General features: G+C 39.8%; 2 protein-coding genes across 2 annotated transcripts in view; one reads left to right on the top strand and one right to left on the bottom strand.

Moving 5' to 3' along the window:
* The first annotated feature begins 2,170 nt into the window (after positions 1-2,170).
* Positions 2,171-14,542, top strand: LOC141801571 (NAD(P)H oxidoreductase RTN4IP1, mitochondrial-like). The gene is made up of 9 exons (XM_074684656.1): positions 2,171-2,774; positions 2,868-3,019; positions 4,930-4,998; positions 5,415-5,539; positions 5,995-6,043; positions 6,140-6,276; positions 8,126-8,309; positions 11,889-11,984; positions 13,299-14,542. Exons 1-9 carry the CDS (start codon positions 2,483-2,485, stop codon positions 13,500-13,502), a joined length of 1,308 nt encoding a protein of 435 aa, XP_074540757.1. The 5' UTR covers positions 2,171-2,482; the 3' UTR covers positions 13,503-14,542.
* Positions 14,426-18,393, bottom strand: part of LOC141801570 (uncharacterized) — a 34,088-nt gene continuing 30,120 nt past the window's right edge. The window contains exons 20-22 of the mRNA XM_074684655.1: positions 17,300-17,458; positions 15,514-15,670; positions 14,426-14,564 (exon numbers count right to left, since the gene is read on the bottom strand). Coding sequence (XP_074540756.1) covers positions 14,476-14,564; positions 15,514-15,670; positions 17,300-17,458 — 405 coding nt within the window. The 3' untranslated portion in view covers positions 14,426-14,475. The remainder of the gene's footprint in view (positions 14,565-15,513; positions 15,671-17,299; positions 17,459-18,393) is intronic.

Below are 18,393 nucleotides of genomic sequence, written 5' to 3'. Positions count from 1 at the left end.
GCATAGACAAAGCCCCCAATTTTCCAGTGTGTCCTCTTTCCCCTGGGAGCTGTGATCATAATGACAGTGCTGTTTGTTGCCTGGTTTCATGCTGAATCATGATCACTCAACCACAGGCCCCCACTTTTCTTTCTTTTCTCACCTCTCATTTTGATGTCTGGGAGAAAATAACATTTGTTCAGCATTCAAATTGTGTTCTTTGCATGAAACAAGTGTGGCTAGATAATCCAATCATCAGTTGATATCTGGAATAACAAAAGGTGACTGCCTTGCCTTACTTGCACACCTCAAGGTAACCCCTGATGGAAAGTTATGTAACTCCAAGGCATTGTTTGCAATGATGCAGTGATGTTATTATTATTGCTAGCATGCTAACAAGCAAGTGACTGAGAAGAATTAAAAAGCTAACAAAGATAATCTGTGGTTTCAGCATCACTTGGGCTTCTTCACATTGACCACATTCTCCAAAAGAATCTGGGAAGCATCATGCAAACATTAAAACCCAAGCCCTAGCCACCACATGCATGGTTCTAACACATAAAGTGATAATGTTTTTCTTCGTGGGTTTGGTCCATTAGTGTTTGCTGCACAGGCATGTATTCCATCCATTTGTCTCCACCTGAGAGAGCACTCAGCAGTCACTTTGTTGTTGAGTGGACCGTTCATGCTTATTGGTTTATACTTTTTTATGTACGCCTGCATTTTTATGATAATTGAAAATTATTGCTGCATTATGGATTTTTGCATTTTAGCCTTAATGGGCCAAGTGAATCACAGTTTTGTTTCTCTTCCATGTGGTCTAGGTTTGTATGTTACTTAATGATTTCAAAGAACAGAAATGTCAAGATTTTAGTAACAGTGAGTGATGCGTAATAATTTAATATACCTTCCATTGCCATTATTATTGGAATATATTTAATTGTCATCACACACACACACACACACACACACACACACACACACACACACACACACACACACACACACACACACACACACACACACACACTTTTATACTTTACACCCTAATTTCTTGAGTCAGTGCACTAGCAGAGAGTGTCATCTTCTGATGGCTGTGGGAGGTTTGCCAGAAAGGTTTCTTAATTTTTTTCCTGGCACCTTAATGAGTTCTTAACTGTGATTAAGTTGTATTCTAATTGACTTGTTCATTTAAATAAAACAACAAAAACCTCTTTTTGATTATCAACTTAGTGTTCTTGTGCTTCTTCGATAGACAACACGTGGCTTTCTCAACATTGGATGATATTTTAACTTTAGCTTACAATGATAATCTTGTCTATAATGCTAAATACTACAAGTTTTTTTTTTTAATTATTATTATTTAGTATTGTGAAATCAAGTGCGCCCACTACAAGGCTGATTCTAGGTGTGCGTCTGACATCTCATCTTCTTTTCTGTGAGAAAGAATTGGTACATGAGGCATCCCTTAACATCTGTGTCCCACAGCACATACAGGCTAATGTGAAACCATTTACACTTTTCTCCAACCAACTTTTTATTCCTGTGTGTGAAATAAATAATTAATCAAATAAATAAACAAACAAAATAAATAAATAAATATTTTTTTCTATTATTTACAGTCAGTTTATCACTTAAACCTTCTTAAAATAATGACATAGTGAAGGATTTACAAAGGCATCAGCTGTGGGTGTATTTGCAAGAAAAAATAAGGCTTTAACATTGAGAAGAAATGCCTCTTTGGCATGTGAATTTGAGCTTAACCATTTCGTTTATTTAAAAAAAAATCTTTTTAAATGCGTTTTTATGAAGGGAAAGGAGAATAATTGATTCGCTATTCAGCATTTTTTAGTGACACATGCGTTGTAGAAGCGACTCAAGTCAATATCATAAATGTATTATAAATATGCGAAAAAGTTTGGAAACCTTGTGAAAATGGAAACAGGTTGCCTGAGACGGCATGCATATCTGAATACTTCACTTAATGTGCTTTTTTTTTATTATCAAAAGAAATGTCACGATGTCCACTTGTTAAGACTCACAACAAGCAAACTGCATTCGGCAGAAAGGCGAATAAAGTCACCATCATTATATTGGCCAAAAGCAAGCGCTCTCAAAATTGACAGTCACCACGTGAGAGTCATTCTCTTGTTCTATTGGTCGGAATATTTAGCTACTAACTCCTGATTGGCTGTTATCGTGAGTTCAGAGGTTGGCTTGTTATGTAGCTGCTAGCAAGACAGGGGTGTGTTGTCTTCCTATTTTGTCACGATTTTTCCGTTTCCTACTTTTTGTAACACAACATATTACGCTTTACGTATAAAAGGGTGGTGTCGCTAACTTGTTCGATCTATGATGTTCAGTTTTGTGCATGCTTTTAGCTCTGACAACCTGTAAATGCTAATGGAAGCGCTACAGACAACCAGCTAACTTCATAACATGTGTTAATCCCAATATACCAAAAACTGACCTTTTAGCTACATCCAGCAGACGAACGGTGCATATGGGGTCTGTCAGGGTTATGGCTTCAAGCAGGCTCCTGTGTTTGTTCAACGCGAAAGCAGCAGTCTTGACTGCTGCCAGAGCAGGTCCGAGTGTGTACTGGAGGAGACATGTCTGCAGTTCACCTTCAAGATTGCAGAGCTGTATGTCAGCCTGGGTCATTGATCAGTACGGTACTAATGAGGTTTTGCGCTACACAGAAGAACACACAATGCCTGATATCACTTCTCCCTGTGAAGTGATGATTAAAGTCCATGCAGCCAGTCTTAACCCTCTTGATGTATCTATGAGGGGTAAGTTAAAGAACACCACTCATCAAGTGCAATACAAGATAGTGTGATAGCTAAACATCTATCTCTATTTACTTCCTACTTTCCCATTTTCAGGTGGTTATGGGGCAAAACTGCTTAAACTGAGAAGGGATCCAATGTCTGTGATGAACAATGGAAGTGAGTTTCCTCTGGTTCTGGGTCGAGATGTGTCAGGTGTAGTGGTGGACTGCGGATCTGAGGTGACCCACTTTGCTCCAGGAGATGAGGTAGGAGCTGCACTGCCCATCTGTGTTTGTCAAGATGAAGCATCCTCCAATTAACTGTGTTGGAGTATGATACATTAAAAGTAAATTAAAAAAAAAAGACACATCAATGTTGTTTTTAGTTTGAGTAAATAACAAAACATGTGTAAAAGCCATCGAAATGCAGCATTCTTTCGTATGGACAACCCAGATCAAACACACTGGTTCCCAAACTGGGGAAAGACTGAAAACCTCAGAGGTTAAAGGATTTTCAGCAATGACCAAATGTTAAATTATAAATTTTACCATTTAAAATTATTCTACAAATGTAAGAAGTTTCTCTCACCTTGGTACTTACTTCCTGAGAATAATTCAAAGCTTTTTTAGATTAAAAAAAAATCTCAGCATAATATAGTTTGTTGAAATCAGATGAGCTGAAATTCCAATGGGTCATTCAGGAAAAACCTGCAACTGTAGAACAACCATTTTTTAACAAGTTATTACAGTTATAACAGTTGACTGTGTTGGCAACATTTTGTGCTGGTGATGTATCGTAAAGTAACAGTTCCTGCGCTGACCGATAGCGGTAAAATATATGAAGTAACACAATTTGTAGAGTTAAAAACCAGTTAAAGCAAATAGAACACACAAGATATATAACTATTATAATAGCTTGTTGAAAGATAAGAAGTTAAGAGCACTAAAAATCAAAGTATGTGTGGTAATAGACTTCTGAAGCTGATTCAGTCCAGAGCAAAGTAAATTCTTGTATAAATTCCAATTGAACACTCAAGTTTATGGTTGAATGACTCACATATTGTAGTTTGTTTTGTTGTGTTCTACTTTTCCATCTCTACTGTGCTAGTCCTGTTAACAGGGCTATCTGCCAGCTGTGCCGTCAACCATGATGTCACATTGTAAGCATCAAACAGTTAGTTGAAATTTAAATAATCTGGAAAATGAACACGTAAATCTGCACGATATGGATAAACTGTTGTGTATGGACGGGGTCAGTTATTATTTAAAAACAAAAAACAAACCAAAAAAACCCACTATACATAGAATTGAGACTAAAATGTCAAAATTCAATCAAGCCAGATTCTGAAAGTAAATTAAAAGGGGGGGTGTCAATGTGAAGCCCACGTAATGCCTAAACCACTTGCTTGTTAGCATGCTAACACCCCATTGAGAACAAGGATAACATCACTTCGTCATTGCAAACAATGCCTTAGAGCTACATGACTTTACATCAGGGGTTTCCTTGAGGTGTGTGAAAAAATAATATTCGTTGGCCTGGCCACCATTTTTATTCTGGGGCCAAACTCCCATGTTGCATCATAAAGTGAAAGCACTTTTGAAGAAATTCTCAATCAATTTTCTGTTTTGACACTGGATCCATCTGATGTGATTGAGGACTTATTCTGCAGCCAGTCTCCAAGAGTAGCCTCAAATGCTTTTCCTCACTTTTGGGGGAGCTGTCACATCATTCACTATTATTTTAGACAGCCTGTGGTTTTTAACTGTAAAATTTGTCAGTGGGAAACTAAAATAACAGCCCTTCACAGTTTTTACAATATTATTGTCCAACCCTGCTGCATACAGCTCCACTGTGAGGTTACTCATAGTCAGTCTTTCTAACAAAAGACGAAGCTCATTCTGCTTGTTCATCACATGATTTTGGCTTTTACTAATTTGAGCCATCACACATGCTGTTTCCCACTCATTCACAGCACATTCTGGCTGTAGTTGAATCAAAGAACAATATATAAGCATATATTTCCACATACAGTTTTCTGATGGAACATCAGAGTAGAAGCATCTCTGGAAATATGTAATGATGAGTGGGGAAACAGCTGATTTATTCACTGATTAACCAGACTCAGAAACGAAGAGTAGGCGGTTAAATTGTGTTAAATGTCATCTTCGTGTTCCAGGTGTGGGCTGCTGTCCCCCCATGGAAACAAGGCAGCCTGGCAGAATATGTGACTCTGACTGAGTATGAGGTGAGACACGGAGCAGGTGGAGTTTTGTGATTATGATCAAACGACTGTGAAACCTCAAGCTGTTTATTGTTTATTATTTGACCTAAGTCTGATTTTGATGTTATTTGAAAACCCTGTCACGTTTTGAAACCAATTAAGAAAGTTTTCTGAGGCCCCTGTATGACTTGAACATTTTAGAAAAAGTGCACCCAGCTATGTAATTCTGCTGTGTGAGAATTAATTAGGATTAAGTTTGTTTGGTTGCAGAAGCCTCAGAGGAATTACAGACACATTGTTTTCTTGCAATATGGTGCATAATATCATCAAAGCAGTATTAGTGATCAAGCTGAAACATTAAATTGATCATGAAAATAAAGAATTTGATATATTCCTTGTTTTTTGACTTCGTCCGTGTTTTGTTTTGGTTTTTTTTGCAGGTTTCCCAAAAGCCAAAATTACTGAGTCACTCAGAAGCTGCATCTATCCCTTACGTAGCCGGCACGGCTCTGTCTACACTTGTTAATGCAGGTGGTCTCTGCAGAGACAGCTCTTCGAATAAAAGGCAAGAACCAGCCTGATCATGGATAGTCTTGTACTGAACCCTTTTCTACCCCAAATCTTAAGAAATGTGAGTTACATTTTATGAGACAAGCTAAAAAAACACCCTTTATGTATCATTAAAAAAGCAATCAAACATTGCATGTATTCTTTGAGGATTCTGAGTAAACCAGTTTAGTCTGCAGACATTTAATTTGAAAAGCCACCATTTTCCTCACTTTTGTTTCAGTTGCTCTCATTTTTGCCCTAATTGGCATCAGAGGTTATTTTGTTTTTAAACAATGCCTCTAACAAATTGCCTTTTAGGACTGAACTTCTCCTCCTTCGATTGTAATAGCTTCCATTCCTGCTAAACCTTCCCTTTTGACCCTTAAGGCTTCCACTTCTTCTTGTGGCTTCGCTTCAGTAAATTACACAGTAATTGAATGACTGTGTGGTTGCTTGGGTTTCTCCTCATAGAGTTCTGATCACTGGAGGATCCGGAGGTGTTGGAACATTCGCAATCCAGGTAAGCTAAAGTTTATTCTCAGGGCTGTACCACCATCTATGTTTAACTCAGCAGGAACAGTCAATATTTCTGTTTTCTTCCTGTTTGTGCTTCCAGTTATTGAAGGCCTGGGGTGCCCATGTGACCGTTACCTGCTCTCAGAATGCTGAAGGCCTCGTTAGGGGACTCGGTGCCGATGAGGTGGTGGATTACACTGCAGGCGATGCAGCTGAGCGCCTGGATTTGATGGAGAAGTATGTTAAGTGAAAAGTTTGAGGGGTTTGTTTGTTATAACCAGAAAAAAAAGCTTGTAGCACCTAACAGTATATGTTAAGTGGGTTGGTCGGGTTTCAAATCACTCTACAGTTAAAGGGACTATGAGGACTTTCTAAGTGATCTTGCAAAAGTCTCCCTTCTACATACAGTGTTTCTGGAAGTTGTGTTAATTTTATTTTCCACAAAGCGCCAGATCACAGCAGAAGTGATTTAGAGTTACCTCTCATAAGTCAGGTCTATACCTTGTTATTCTAATTCATCAGACTAATTTACATGACAGGATGTCATTTGTACATCGTCATTGTTCACATTTCTCCTTGTGCTCTTTTGCACACGGTGAAGTTCAGCCCTAACGTGTTCACTGACACACACACGAGGGGTGCATTTACACTCACAGACAAGTACATTTTCATAAAGCGGACAGAGAGCTGGGAAAACCACCTCACGAAACATCTCCCAGCGCAACACCTGAAAGATGCAACACTCGCTGTCTTGCCCCCCTCCTGGGGCAGTGAACGGCTGCTCACAACCCAAGGAGCACCGAAAGGTGCCAAGAGATGCTGAGCACTGTGATTTATGGCAACAGAAGTCAGATCTACTACTGCAGCAGTCTCTGGGTGTACAGCATGGCTCATTCTGCAGACAGTTCACACAACACAATAACGCTTTTTCTGTCTGTGGTGCTAAAATAGCATACAGGGATTCTTATTTTTGGAGAAAAAATAAAACATACATACAAACAGACAGATAGATAAAACAGACAGGACATCAGAGTATTTTTGACTTACTGCAGATTTTGCTCTTTTTCACATCCTGCCTTCACCCAAATCAATATGTACTGCTTGTATAGTAGGCAGTTTCAAAAACAAGTTGTGCTGTAGCTACAGCTGAAGTTACTAACCAACTAGTTTTGACTGGTACAAACTGAAGACACGACCAACACAGAATTGGTGCAACAAGAGTGTTACTATGGATAGTACAAAAGTTACCAGACCCTCAAATTTATTTTTTTACCCATTAGGTTTAAATACACAAGAGGTTTGTGCTGTTTACTTTGCTGCAAAAACAACAAACACTCTAACTTTAAAAAACAGAGAGAGAAAGCCATGAATGCTTCCAGGGAATGTAAAATTAAGCTAAAGGTAAGCAATGATGAATGAAAACACTTGAAACAGAATTACTGAATAGCTGAGAAGGGAGTAATGGAGGAGCTGTGGAGATATTCAGGAATGTGTCATTTTTACTGTATAACATGTAGGGACAGTATCTGTTTCAACAGACGGTTCTCAAGTTCAGTGTGCTCAAAGTGGCATCAATAAATAACTTCCATTAGAGGTAGAAATATCAGAGCAGGAGTGTTTTTTTGCCACTTCTCGTTCCGCAGAACCCTCTCTTTAATCTGTCACCCTTAAAGTGAGAGCCAATCCAATAAAGGTGCGAATGGAAACCAATCCTCCACATTTTGGAGATTTGTCTCGGCCTCTTCCTTACAAACACCCCAAATTGTGGTAAACATCTTCTTGTCAGCTTGGCACAGCTACTTACTGGTTTGCCTTCCAGTTTCCATGGAAACTAGAACTCGAGGCCTGAGTGAACTAGAGGCTTGTTCATCCCTTTTAACACCCCCCAAAACAAAAACGCTGGATTAAGTTTGAAGACAAAACAGATTTTCTTTCCTGGGTCGACTTTTTAAGTGTTGTACAATCCAAGTTACTCATGTTAAACTCTATTTAGCAACTTAGCCTCAGGACATAATGATTTCCAGTATTTATATTCCCTCCACTGAGCTCCTTTTTTAACTGTAACAGTCTGTGTTTTCACCCTCAGGTTTGACGTGATTCTAGACAACGTGGGTGGGGAAACAGAGGAGTGGGCGATGGGCCTGCTGAAGCCCTGGTCTGGCGCAAAGTACGTCACTCTGGTGTCACCTTTACTCCTCAGCACTGATTCCATGGGCCTGCTGGATGGAGCTTTAAATGCTGGATTCACATTGCACAACAAAGCCATACAGGTAAACACAACCAACTTGTGATTTCAACTCCAAACTGATGTGAAAGACTAGCGCTGCCTTCACTGCTCTGTTATGTTTTTTTAATAAAATGTTTAGACCCTGGCATTACTCATAAAGCCATTACCAGGGCGTGGACCATGGGTGCTTCCAAACTGAAATGAATACTCGATCCCCAGTGGCATGGAAAGACAGCTTTTTGTGGCTGCTAAACACCTGTCCCAGCCATTAGACCTTTTACTTTATTTCCATTCAGTTGATCAGATCTAGTGTGGCTAAAAATGTGAGGATAAGCATGTTGTAACTCGACTCAGCTTCATAGCTCATCCTCTTTCTGCAAATTTTCACGCTTGGGCTGTAGAAATGTACCTTCAGGGTGTCATAAATCTGCCTGTGTGCAGGTGCTGAGGGAGCTCTTGGATCGAGAGTTGGAGTCCCCACATGTGTGTCAGTCTTGTGTTAGAGCGTGAACACCGTGTCCCTCCTGCTGCTCTGTTAGTGGAGTGAATGTGTAATGAGGGTTAGTGGGTGAGTCTGCGCGGACAGGGTGGAGCTGCACAGAGGGAACTGAGTCAAGTTGTCCTGGGCATTACAGGAGTTGGTGACAGCACAGCCGGCTGGCAGTGTCAGAGTTATGCGCGTGTGTTCACTGCTGAACCAGCAGTATTTGGTGTTTGTGCAGATCATAGCTGACTCTCTATCTCTATCTCTCGCCCCCCTCACGGCAAATACCAGTGTTTGTGTGTTTCTTGCCAAGCCTCTGGGCCCCTTTGTCTGCAGGAGCAGCCAGCTGGTCAGATCGGTGGGGCTCAGCCGCAGCAGTCACACCCTCAGCTGGTCCAGCTCTGGACAGCACACCTCTGGATGAAAGCGCAACTGAGCCCTCTAGTGTTCAACTTTTTGTTTGCACAGGGAGAATCTGTTCTAATCAGAGCTTTTAAAGCAGTTAGAGGAAGATTTCCCAAAGGCTCAAAGAAGTGTAACAGAGTGGAACCATGCAAAGATTTATCCTGATCAGACACCATGAAGCGTAGGGGAGTCTTCTTTTTACAATTTTAGCTTCCTGATTTTTTTGTTATTTTGTTTTGTCTTTAAAACAACAAAAATGCTGAATAGATTTGGATTTTTGGTATGTAGGATAGCTGTGATCATATCTATGTATGACTCAGCACTTTATACATTCTTCTCTAATCTGATGTTTAATAGAGGTCGACCGATATGGGTTTTTTAGGGGCCGATGCCAATGCCGATGCTTCCCAAATTTGGGCAGCCGATGCCGGTATGCATAGCCGATTTTTCCAATTTGATATTCAGGCGGATTGTTAAATAAATATATATTTATCACATTTTTGTGAAACGCAGCAATTTCTGAGCAACTAAAAGAAATCTATTACAACAAGTCATGTCCAGTCCTCTGAACATTTATTCAGCTTTAAAAACAATGAAATATTTTGTCTGAGTAAACACACAATGTAACAAGCAGTAGTAAACATTCACACTCTTCTTAAAATGTCAAAAAAGAAATTTAAACTTATTAATATAATTTGAACAAAAGTATGTAATGTATCCAAGTGGTTCCACAAGTTTGAAGTGCTCATCTTTTTTGTGCCTGATCAAAAATTGCGTCATTTTATACAACGGATCAAAAATCAGCTTTTTAAAAGAAAATATGGCCGATAGAGACAAATGTCCAAATATCGGCCCGATATATCAGCCGGCCGATATATCGGTCTACCTCTAATGTTTAATATTGTCTCCATTAAAAGCTGTGAAATCCTTGATCTAATCTGAACTAGAGATCTTCAAAAGTAGTTTACTTTCAACTAGTTATTCCCAAATATTTCAGTTTTAATTTATGTTATTGTCTTTGAACATACATCCGTGGATACACAGACACCAAAGACGTCACTTTTCAGTAGGGCTGGGTATTGCCAAGAACCTCATGATTTGATTTAGATTTTTTAGGTTGCGATTCTATTCAATATTGATTTGATTTGGTATTGATTTAAATGCTTCAATTTTCGATTTGCATGCCCATGTGAACATATGTGGTATGTCACCTCACGTTTTGGTGCAATAAAACAACCCAAACATCAGACTTTGTTTAGTCTTGTGTAGCCCTCGTCTGCACAACGCGAATAACACACACTCAGCTCTCCCCACTTGCCAGGAGGTGAATCAATTCAAAGGATTTGCTGAAACAATATTGAATTGGGAGAGGAAATATTGCCATGCATCGATCCACCAATATCTTTACCCAGCCCTACCTTTCAGTCAGAAATGAACACATGTAGCATCACAGCAGCTCTCTCCAACTGCACACAGGTTCACTCAGCTTCACTTCTGGCTCCTTAAGACAGAGGAAGACCCGCCTCCATCGCTGCTCTGCCAATCACAATAATGATAATGATAATAATAATAATCTTAATTGCAATTTTTTTGGACCAATATTGTGGTTGCAATTTAGCATGCTATTTTTTTAGGGGGGACGTCTATCTTGTGCACTATTCACTAAACACAAGGAATAAATCATTTTATAGTATGACCAACATGGCAAAGGATACTGTCAACATGTAAACAACTCTTTCCTCAAGGCCGGGCCAACATTCCATGATAAAATGAGATGGACTAAAGCACCAATTGATATGAATTACATATATTTATTTGACTATTACAGTTACAGTAGAATACTGATTTACTGATTTAACATCAAGCCTTGTAGACATGCAATATTTTTGCCAGAAAAACTAGCACTTTGAATTTTGCTGATTTCACAAGGAAGAATGAGTGCAAACTACAATATCCCCTCCAAGTCTGTGTATATGAATTTTTTTATCTTTCTTTTTTTCTTTATTGGAGCCTTTGCGATTTTAAAACTGCGTTCTATTCAATTGCGATGTTGGTTTCTTCTATCTGATTAATTGTCCAGCCCTACTGTCAGGTTTCCCAAAATAGCTTAATACTGAATACACACTAACGAGGTACGTTTATACACAGCACTAGGCCCAGTATAATTAGGGATGGGTACTGAATTAGGTACTTTTATGGGTACCGACCAAATTCTGTCAAAAGTACCGGGTACCGATTCAGATAAAACCAAAAGGTACCATGTTTAGGTACCTAAGTGCATCCTTGTGACTGTGAGGGACTGGAAGAGTAGGTGATTTTCCATGCTGGACATGAACACTGTATTGCAAGGTTATATATTAAAGAATAAATATGTTAAATCCAAGTATTTTTATATTCTATTATTAAACAAATTGATATTTTTTACCACATAAACACAAAAAAGTACCGAAAATTGGTACCGTTAAGTACCGGTACCGATTGCTTGGTTCTGGGCATCTGTACCGTATCGTTTCTAATGTGAAAGGTACCCATCCCTAGGTGTAATATAACAATTATATTTGGGGGGTCTCTCTATCAGTTATGGGATCCTTGGTCTGAAAAACGTTGAAGAGCCTTGACCTGTACTATAAGGGATACGTCAACAATACACTTTTCAGTATTGTTTTTGTTGTTGTTGATACTCATGTCACTCTGTGAGGTGCAGGCCTGCCTGATGCGTTTTCTGTGTTTCAGAACATCATATCCAGCGGAGTCTTCTACAGGTGGGGCTTCTTTGCTCCAGATGGGCCTGCACTAGATGAAGTCAGCAAGCTGGTGGATGCAGGGAAGGTACTGTAACACCTTCTTATTGGTATCACACACACACAGGTGTTTTTTTATTCCATTATTCAAATACTCAGAGAATGAAAAAAAAAATCCTCTCATCTGCATGCCAGTCACAGTTTGAGAGTGTATGTGACGGAGGCATGGAGATCTGAGCTGTATGATCATCTCTGAATATGAGCATAGCAGGAGTTCCACACATGCCAGTAATCAAGGCTCGCCTGTGGCTTTGTAAAGGTGCGGGCATCACACGCCCGTTTTTCTGGTTGGCTCACTCTTTCGGTGATCGAGTCAGGCGCCAGGAGAGTGTGGACACATTTTTAAACATTGCTGAGCAGCCATTTGCAAAAGCGTGCGGGGACCTCTGTCCCTTTGTCCCGGGGGCTTACAGCAAGCTGTGCACGCAGACCACAGCCGGAAGCTACAAACACACCCACACACACACGCTTACTCTCCCTGCTTGCTGGAGGTGTGCATGATTTCCAGCATGCCGCCCCTGCTCTCTCCAGCTCATTGTTACTGACAAGAGATGCTGACCAGAATAACAAGGTTGGCTGCTGCGGGTGCTGTGAGCCAGCACAGGATTGTCCAGCCTCATCACATTCTGAACCCCGCCCTCACTTTGTTCATTTAAAGCTGTGGAAGCAGAGATGATGAAGCAGCTTGTGAGTAGTTTCTTTGGCGATTGCAGCAAATCGAGTCACTCCCCTTTTTCACTGGGTAGAAAAACTAATACGCAGCTTAGATTCGGGTCAGGGCATTGAAATAATGGTATACATAAACAGCTCAGCTATAAAGAAAACAGTTGCAAACTATTAACTGTGTTTGATCTCCCGCAGTGTTAAGATTTGCTGCTTTTCTTTGTCAGCGTTGACAGTAAATGATGAGTCATGGGGGTTTACTGTTAAGACAGGCAAAAAGAAATTTGAAGACAAAACTTTAGCCTCTGAAAACTCTCTTTTACTTCTCCATGATGGTTTTGACACAACATAAACTATACTTTTGGATGGTAATGCATAAAAAACATTCAGATTTGTCAGTTATAAAAGGAATGGATGGTTGCAGGATGGAGTTTACTCTGTCTGCTCAGTTTATGAGGCATCCATTGCCAATGGGAAATATGTGCAATTACCTAAATTGTCAAAATGTCTACACTCATTCATATAAAGTAGTCTCTTCATATCCCCAACCCATTATAATAAAAGCGTCCATCCCATTCCTGAAGCACTGAAAGCTTGAATCTGATCTCTTAATTGATTCCTTCCTCACTTCCTGGTCGGAAACTTGTACTCATGATGTTTTTCTGCTGCTTCATCACAGATCCTGCCAGTCGTAGAGGCCCAGTTTCCATTCACCCAGGTGCCCCAAGCTTTCCAAAAGGTGGAAGAAGGCCACGCCAGAGGGAAGACGGTCGTGCATGTAGCCGAGGAAGACGACCGGCAGGATGAAGAGCTGGTGCAAAGCTCTCCCATGGGGGCAGGAGAGGAAGGGCTGGGAGTTCAAGAAAGTGCTAAGCAGAACTAGAGACTGAGCAGTGTGCCAAGGGAGTCGAACGTTTGTGATTCCTCTCACCTCTATGAGAGTTTCCAGGACTGCAGCAGACTTTATTATTCAAAGGGATCAGTGGTGCTGCTGGTGTGGTGCAGGACACGAGCGTGACCTGAGCTTGAAACGTGAGCGTGCCGATGTGTTATTTTTCTGTTGAAGCTTACACCCTTCTGTTCTGTTTGACGTCTTTACAAGCTTTTTGAGTTATGCTGTCACCACCAATGTACTATAATTACCAACTGCACTCTAATAAATACCAAACGGGGCACGATGAAGATGGTAGTCAGTGCCAGGCTTTTGGTATCTTTCTGATGGGTAAAATCAATCAAACCAGGAGGGACTTTAAACTCTGTCACTCATGTATATGTCCTCTGCCTGTGTCAGTTGAAACAAATTTCTGGAAGGCACTTTAAAGCCAAACAAAATATGAAACCCCAACATCTTTTCATTAAGTCTGCGACTGTTGCAAAGTGCAGCAGAATGGAGCTGTCAAGCTCATTTGCAATATATTTGAGAAATGTATTGACAAAAATACTTTTATTATTCAGACAACAAAAGAGTTGTGTGCTGTAGTGTTTGATTAAACACAATAAAAAGACATGTTTCAAGAGGCACTTGTTTTGCATCATCATGTTGCATTCATCTCCAAAGTAAAGAGTTTTATATTTTACATCACTGCTTAAAAATAGACATTAAAGCATTAACACTGTTCAAGTTATTAACATCACACACACAAAAAAGACAAAGGGAAACCTCAGTATGTATGTGCTGGTTAAGTGGGTGGGTGGTTTCCAACACTTTGTTGACCTAAATGGATTGAATGCATTTCTCCTGTGGCAAAGCTCGAGCATCCCTGCTGGCTCGCTCTTCTTGTCCTTGAGCAGCTTCGTACCGAGCCTTTGTGCGTCTGGTTATCTGTGCTGATCCAGTCTGTACAGATCCTATGTCATCATATGATCTCCACGTCCCACCTTTGTTGCAGTTTATGTGGATCAAGCGTGTTCAGAATCACTTGGTTTTTATCGTAGTGATGGCCTCCTGAAAGAGAAAGAGATGATAACACACAAAGTCACGTCTTTGTTTTCAATCTGGGTACTCAGGTGTTAAAAAATGATGTCACCTGTCTATTAATCAAACTGTGTTGATACAATATTATGACACAATAACAAAGCTCGATCCCTTAGTGTTTGCTTTTTAACTGTAGTGAATAAGTTTCTTCTTCACTTTCATTATTTAGTCCACAAGATGTCACTAATGGACAATAATGCAAATAACCACTCTCTCAAACCAAGACACAGTTATAAGTGGCATTAAAGCAGATTATGTCTACAGAGATTTAATTGGCTGTCTTTGAACAGTAAGTAGCTTCTTTGAGTTCAGCTGCAGGCTGAACCGCTTTAAAAACTCTTTTATCCCAACATCTATTAAGATTATGAATGAACTGATGTAGTTTTAATCTCCCTTGACTCCTTGGCCTTTATACTGGTTTAATGTATTTTATTTAAATTATTGGTACTGTGCAATAGGGATGTTCTGAATGTAATTGTGATGTGTTTGTGACTGTATTGTTTGTGTTATGAATTTGTGCTGCTCTTCTATTACTGCAGGACCAGCAAGGAGCCCATGAAAAATTTCCCCATGACAATAAAGTATATGAAATGAAATGAAATGAAATGAGTTATCTAACCTGAGATGCATTCAAGGTAGCAGTGGTGTAGAAATGTACTTGAGCTGTATTGACGCATCACTTTAATGCCTATGTATCTGTGGGTTACTTCAAATCGGAGCATATGGAGCGTAGGAGTTTGAGCAACACTGACATTACCGAACCTCCAAATGCCTCACAGTGAACTTTAAAATGTTCAAACACTTAAATCCCCTGTGGTAAGCTCACCTCTCTTTCCTTTTTTTAAATCTATCTTCCAAAGTCTTAGTATTCTGTAACATTTAAGATAAGTGTTGTTGTTTTAGTCATGTGGATGCTCACCTTTGACCTCCAGGACTAGATCAGGTGTGGGTGTGTAGCGGATGAAGCCCTCAGGTGTGATGCTCCAGAGGTGCATTTGCGGCTCAGGGGTGAGACCTACTCGGCTCCCTGCCATTGTTACGCTGCCGCTGGGGCTGAGGCAGCACTCCTCCAGCAGCTGGAAACACACAGGCAGAAGAGATGATCCATGTTATCAGTATGATTCGGCTGACCAACTTCATGGAGCAATGATTAATGCAATAACACACATCTGTGCTCAAAGAGCATGTCCTCTGGTTTAAACTTTGGGAAAAGAAGTCCTGCTCCATGTTACAAGAGAGGACAAACTTTAATACATCCCAGGGTATGATTTTATATTCATGCCATTTTTTTTCTTTTCAAAACGGTTTCAAGTTGTTTGGTTTTTACTTGGGACTAAACAGTTAAACATGATCACCTTAGTCAGAACCACTTACTTGTCACTTAGGCAGGTTACTCATGTAAATGTGCGTGTGTGAATATTTATCTATAAATATTTTTATCTTTGGCCCAAAATGCTGGTCACACATTTTGTCTGAGCTGTAGCACTCTAACCACTGGACGGGGCTGCAGCTCCAATTCCATAATACAAACACTGCCAGCATGTAGATAAGCTAATACAACAGACGTCTCATAGCGCGGCATAGTTTGAAAGAATTTTAATCTAGAAAAAAGTAGATCTAGCTCTACTGGTGTTAGTCACGCTTTGCATTAAGCACAAGTAAGATGCATAATGTTGCACACCAAGACAAGTCAGCCAGTTAGACATTTGATTCACATATAAACACCCAGGAAATGAGTCTTGGTAAATCACTAGTTTCTACTTTTAGAAACATAAAATTTGGAAGAGGGTGTTTTAAAATGTCTCCTTGGCAAAAGTTATTTTGTCACATTCACTTCAAGGAGTGTAATAAGGAAAAAAAAAATGATTAAAAGTGACAACACAGCTCCATTAAAAGCAGCGTAAGCAAGTGAAGCATTTGTTTATCATAGAGTAGTTTTTTAAACAGTGTTTACAAAAACATTAAACCTTTATTTTTTATGCAGATGACGTTGCTTTTCACAATATGACAAATAATAATTGTGACAGTGGGGTATCTTGTGTTTAAAACAAAAAAATAGAAATATTTTCATTGTTGCCATAGTTTTTGAAAACCACAGTGCTGATGGTATACAGTATATGTTGCTAGGCGCCTGTTGGCTACTTTTTGCAGCAGCTCTCTTCTTTGTCCGTTTCTTGTAATTTTTTTTCATCTCTTTTTCGTAATCTTTGTATTTGTATTTAGAGTGGATCATTACTTTGTATGGCTCATTTGTTGGTCATGGACACATGCATTGTATACATGTAAACTCAGCTGTTAGTAGCCTGTAGCATGCCAATGCTAACTGGTGTAAGGCCTGATGTCTTCCCACAAGGTGAGGAGAAGGAGGTGAGGATGGCGTGCTGGTTCTCAGGCGTGAACTAAGAAGTGACGATATCGACCTGTCCTTCCATTCATCGTTATCGGGAACTTAATCTCTAACTCCAATAAGATGGACGAGCTAGGTGTGCTAACCCAGCAACAGAAGGAACACCAAAGGGCAGAGTAGCATCATGCCATTCACAGACATGGCTAACGAAGCTAACATCAGACATCAGATTGCTGCTGTGACTTCAATTTCGTTGTACTTGTTACAATGACACTAAAGTTCTATTCTATTCTATATTCCACATCACACATTTATGAACTCAATTGTTTGAGGTGTTTTTATAGTGTTGTTCTGGTACCTTGCAGTGAAGATGTCCATCCCCGTAAAACCAGATCTGCTCTAATCCATCGGTCTCTTCTGTTTCCTGGATCCGCATCATCTTGACATCATCCATTTCTCCGGTAAGTGACATCATCAACCTGGTCTGTCTGTTCCTGAGACGGAAGTACGCTTGTTTCTGTACACAAAGCACACAAGGCCAATGCTCAGTATCTTACAGTGAGCGATTCACAAGGTCAGAAAACAAGCCTGACCCTAAACAATATACTGAGCCTTAAAACATTTATGAAACACGTCAGATGGCGACAACATTTAGATCCACACAGAGAACAATGTCAAAGTTCAATAACAAACTTCAAGGTACTGTGTTAAGAGGAAAAATATTTATACACTGTCTACAACAGACCTTTACTTCTTTATGCTGTGAGTTTGAATAATTATACACCACACACACGATTCTGATTACGTCTAATGTGGTTACGACCTCAGCAGCTGCAGCAGTCCTAACTTTCACAGTGATGAAATCAGCCACACTTAGTGGGCCAATTAGCCTCACAGTGGGATGTGTAGTCTTCAGACATGCACTTTCAATAACAGCAGCAGCAGCAGCAGCAGATCTTTTAATGAATGCTGGTTTGAGCTGTTGTTTCAAGAGCAGACAGGGTGGCACAGTTTTAAAACAAACTGAGGTTAGTGCAGAAGTGCAGCAGCAATCACAACGGTGTACACTTATATATTAGCAGAATACTAAAATCTTAATTTCAACACTGGGTGTTCCTTACGCTCCACTAGGCCTCCTCAAACAATCAAACTTAAAATGAATGTATCTTGAGTTTAGATTAGGTTGTGCTATGGGAAGTAGTGTTGATATGTTTTTCAAATATTTGTTTTATGTAATGCCAAACATGCAATGTGGGTATTATATAATGTATGTTGGTGTGTTTTTATTAACACTCTAACATTTACATGTGGATTATCTGTTCTACCATATTGTTTTTAATAAACCCACTGAAAGATAATGCATTGATTATTTTTTCTACTGCAGAGGCAGCTTCATGTTGCAGGATTGAGTCCAAAGCAAGTAACCGGGAGTAAATGTTCCTATTATATCAT

Source organism: Halichoeres trimaculatus, unplaced genomic scaffold (assembly GCF_033239565.1).
Source record: "Halichoeres trimaculatus isolate MK-OKI-2021-1 unplaced genomic scaffold, fHalTri1.1 fHalTri1_scaffold_13, whole genome shotgun sequence".
In the NCBI taxonomy this organism is placed as follows: Eukaryota; Metazoa; Chordata; class Actinopteri; order Labriformes; family Labridae; genus Halichoeres; species Halichoeres trimaculatus.
This window is presented reverse-complemented; position numbering and strand designations above follow the sequence as displayed.

Bases quoted from the DNA above. Each gene is read 5' to 3' on its own strand.
- LOC141801571 (XM_074684656.1), top strand. From the start codon at position 2,483: ATGGGGTCTGTCAGGGTTATGGCTTCAAGCAGGCTCCTGTGTTTGTTC. The intron at 2,775-2,867 runs GTAAGTTAAAGA...TCCCATTTTCAG, and splicing joins TCTTGATGTATCTATGAGGG to GTGGTTATGGGGCAAAACTG. The intron at 5,540-5,994 runs GCAAGAACCAGC...TTCTCCTCATAG, and splicing joins GACAGCTCTTCGAATAAAAG to AGTTCTGATCACTGGAGGAT.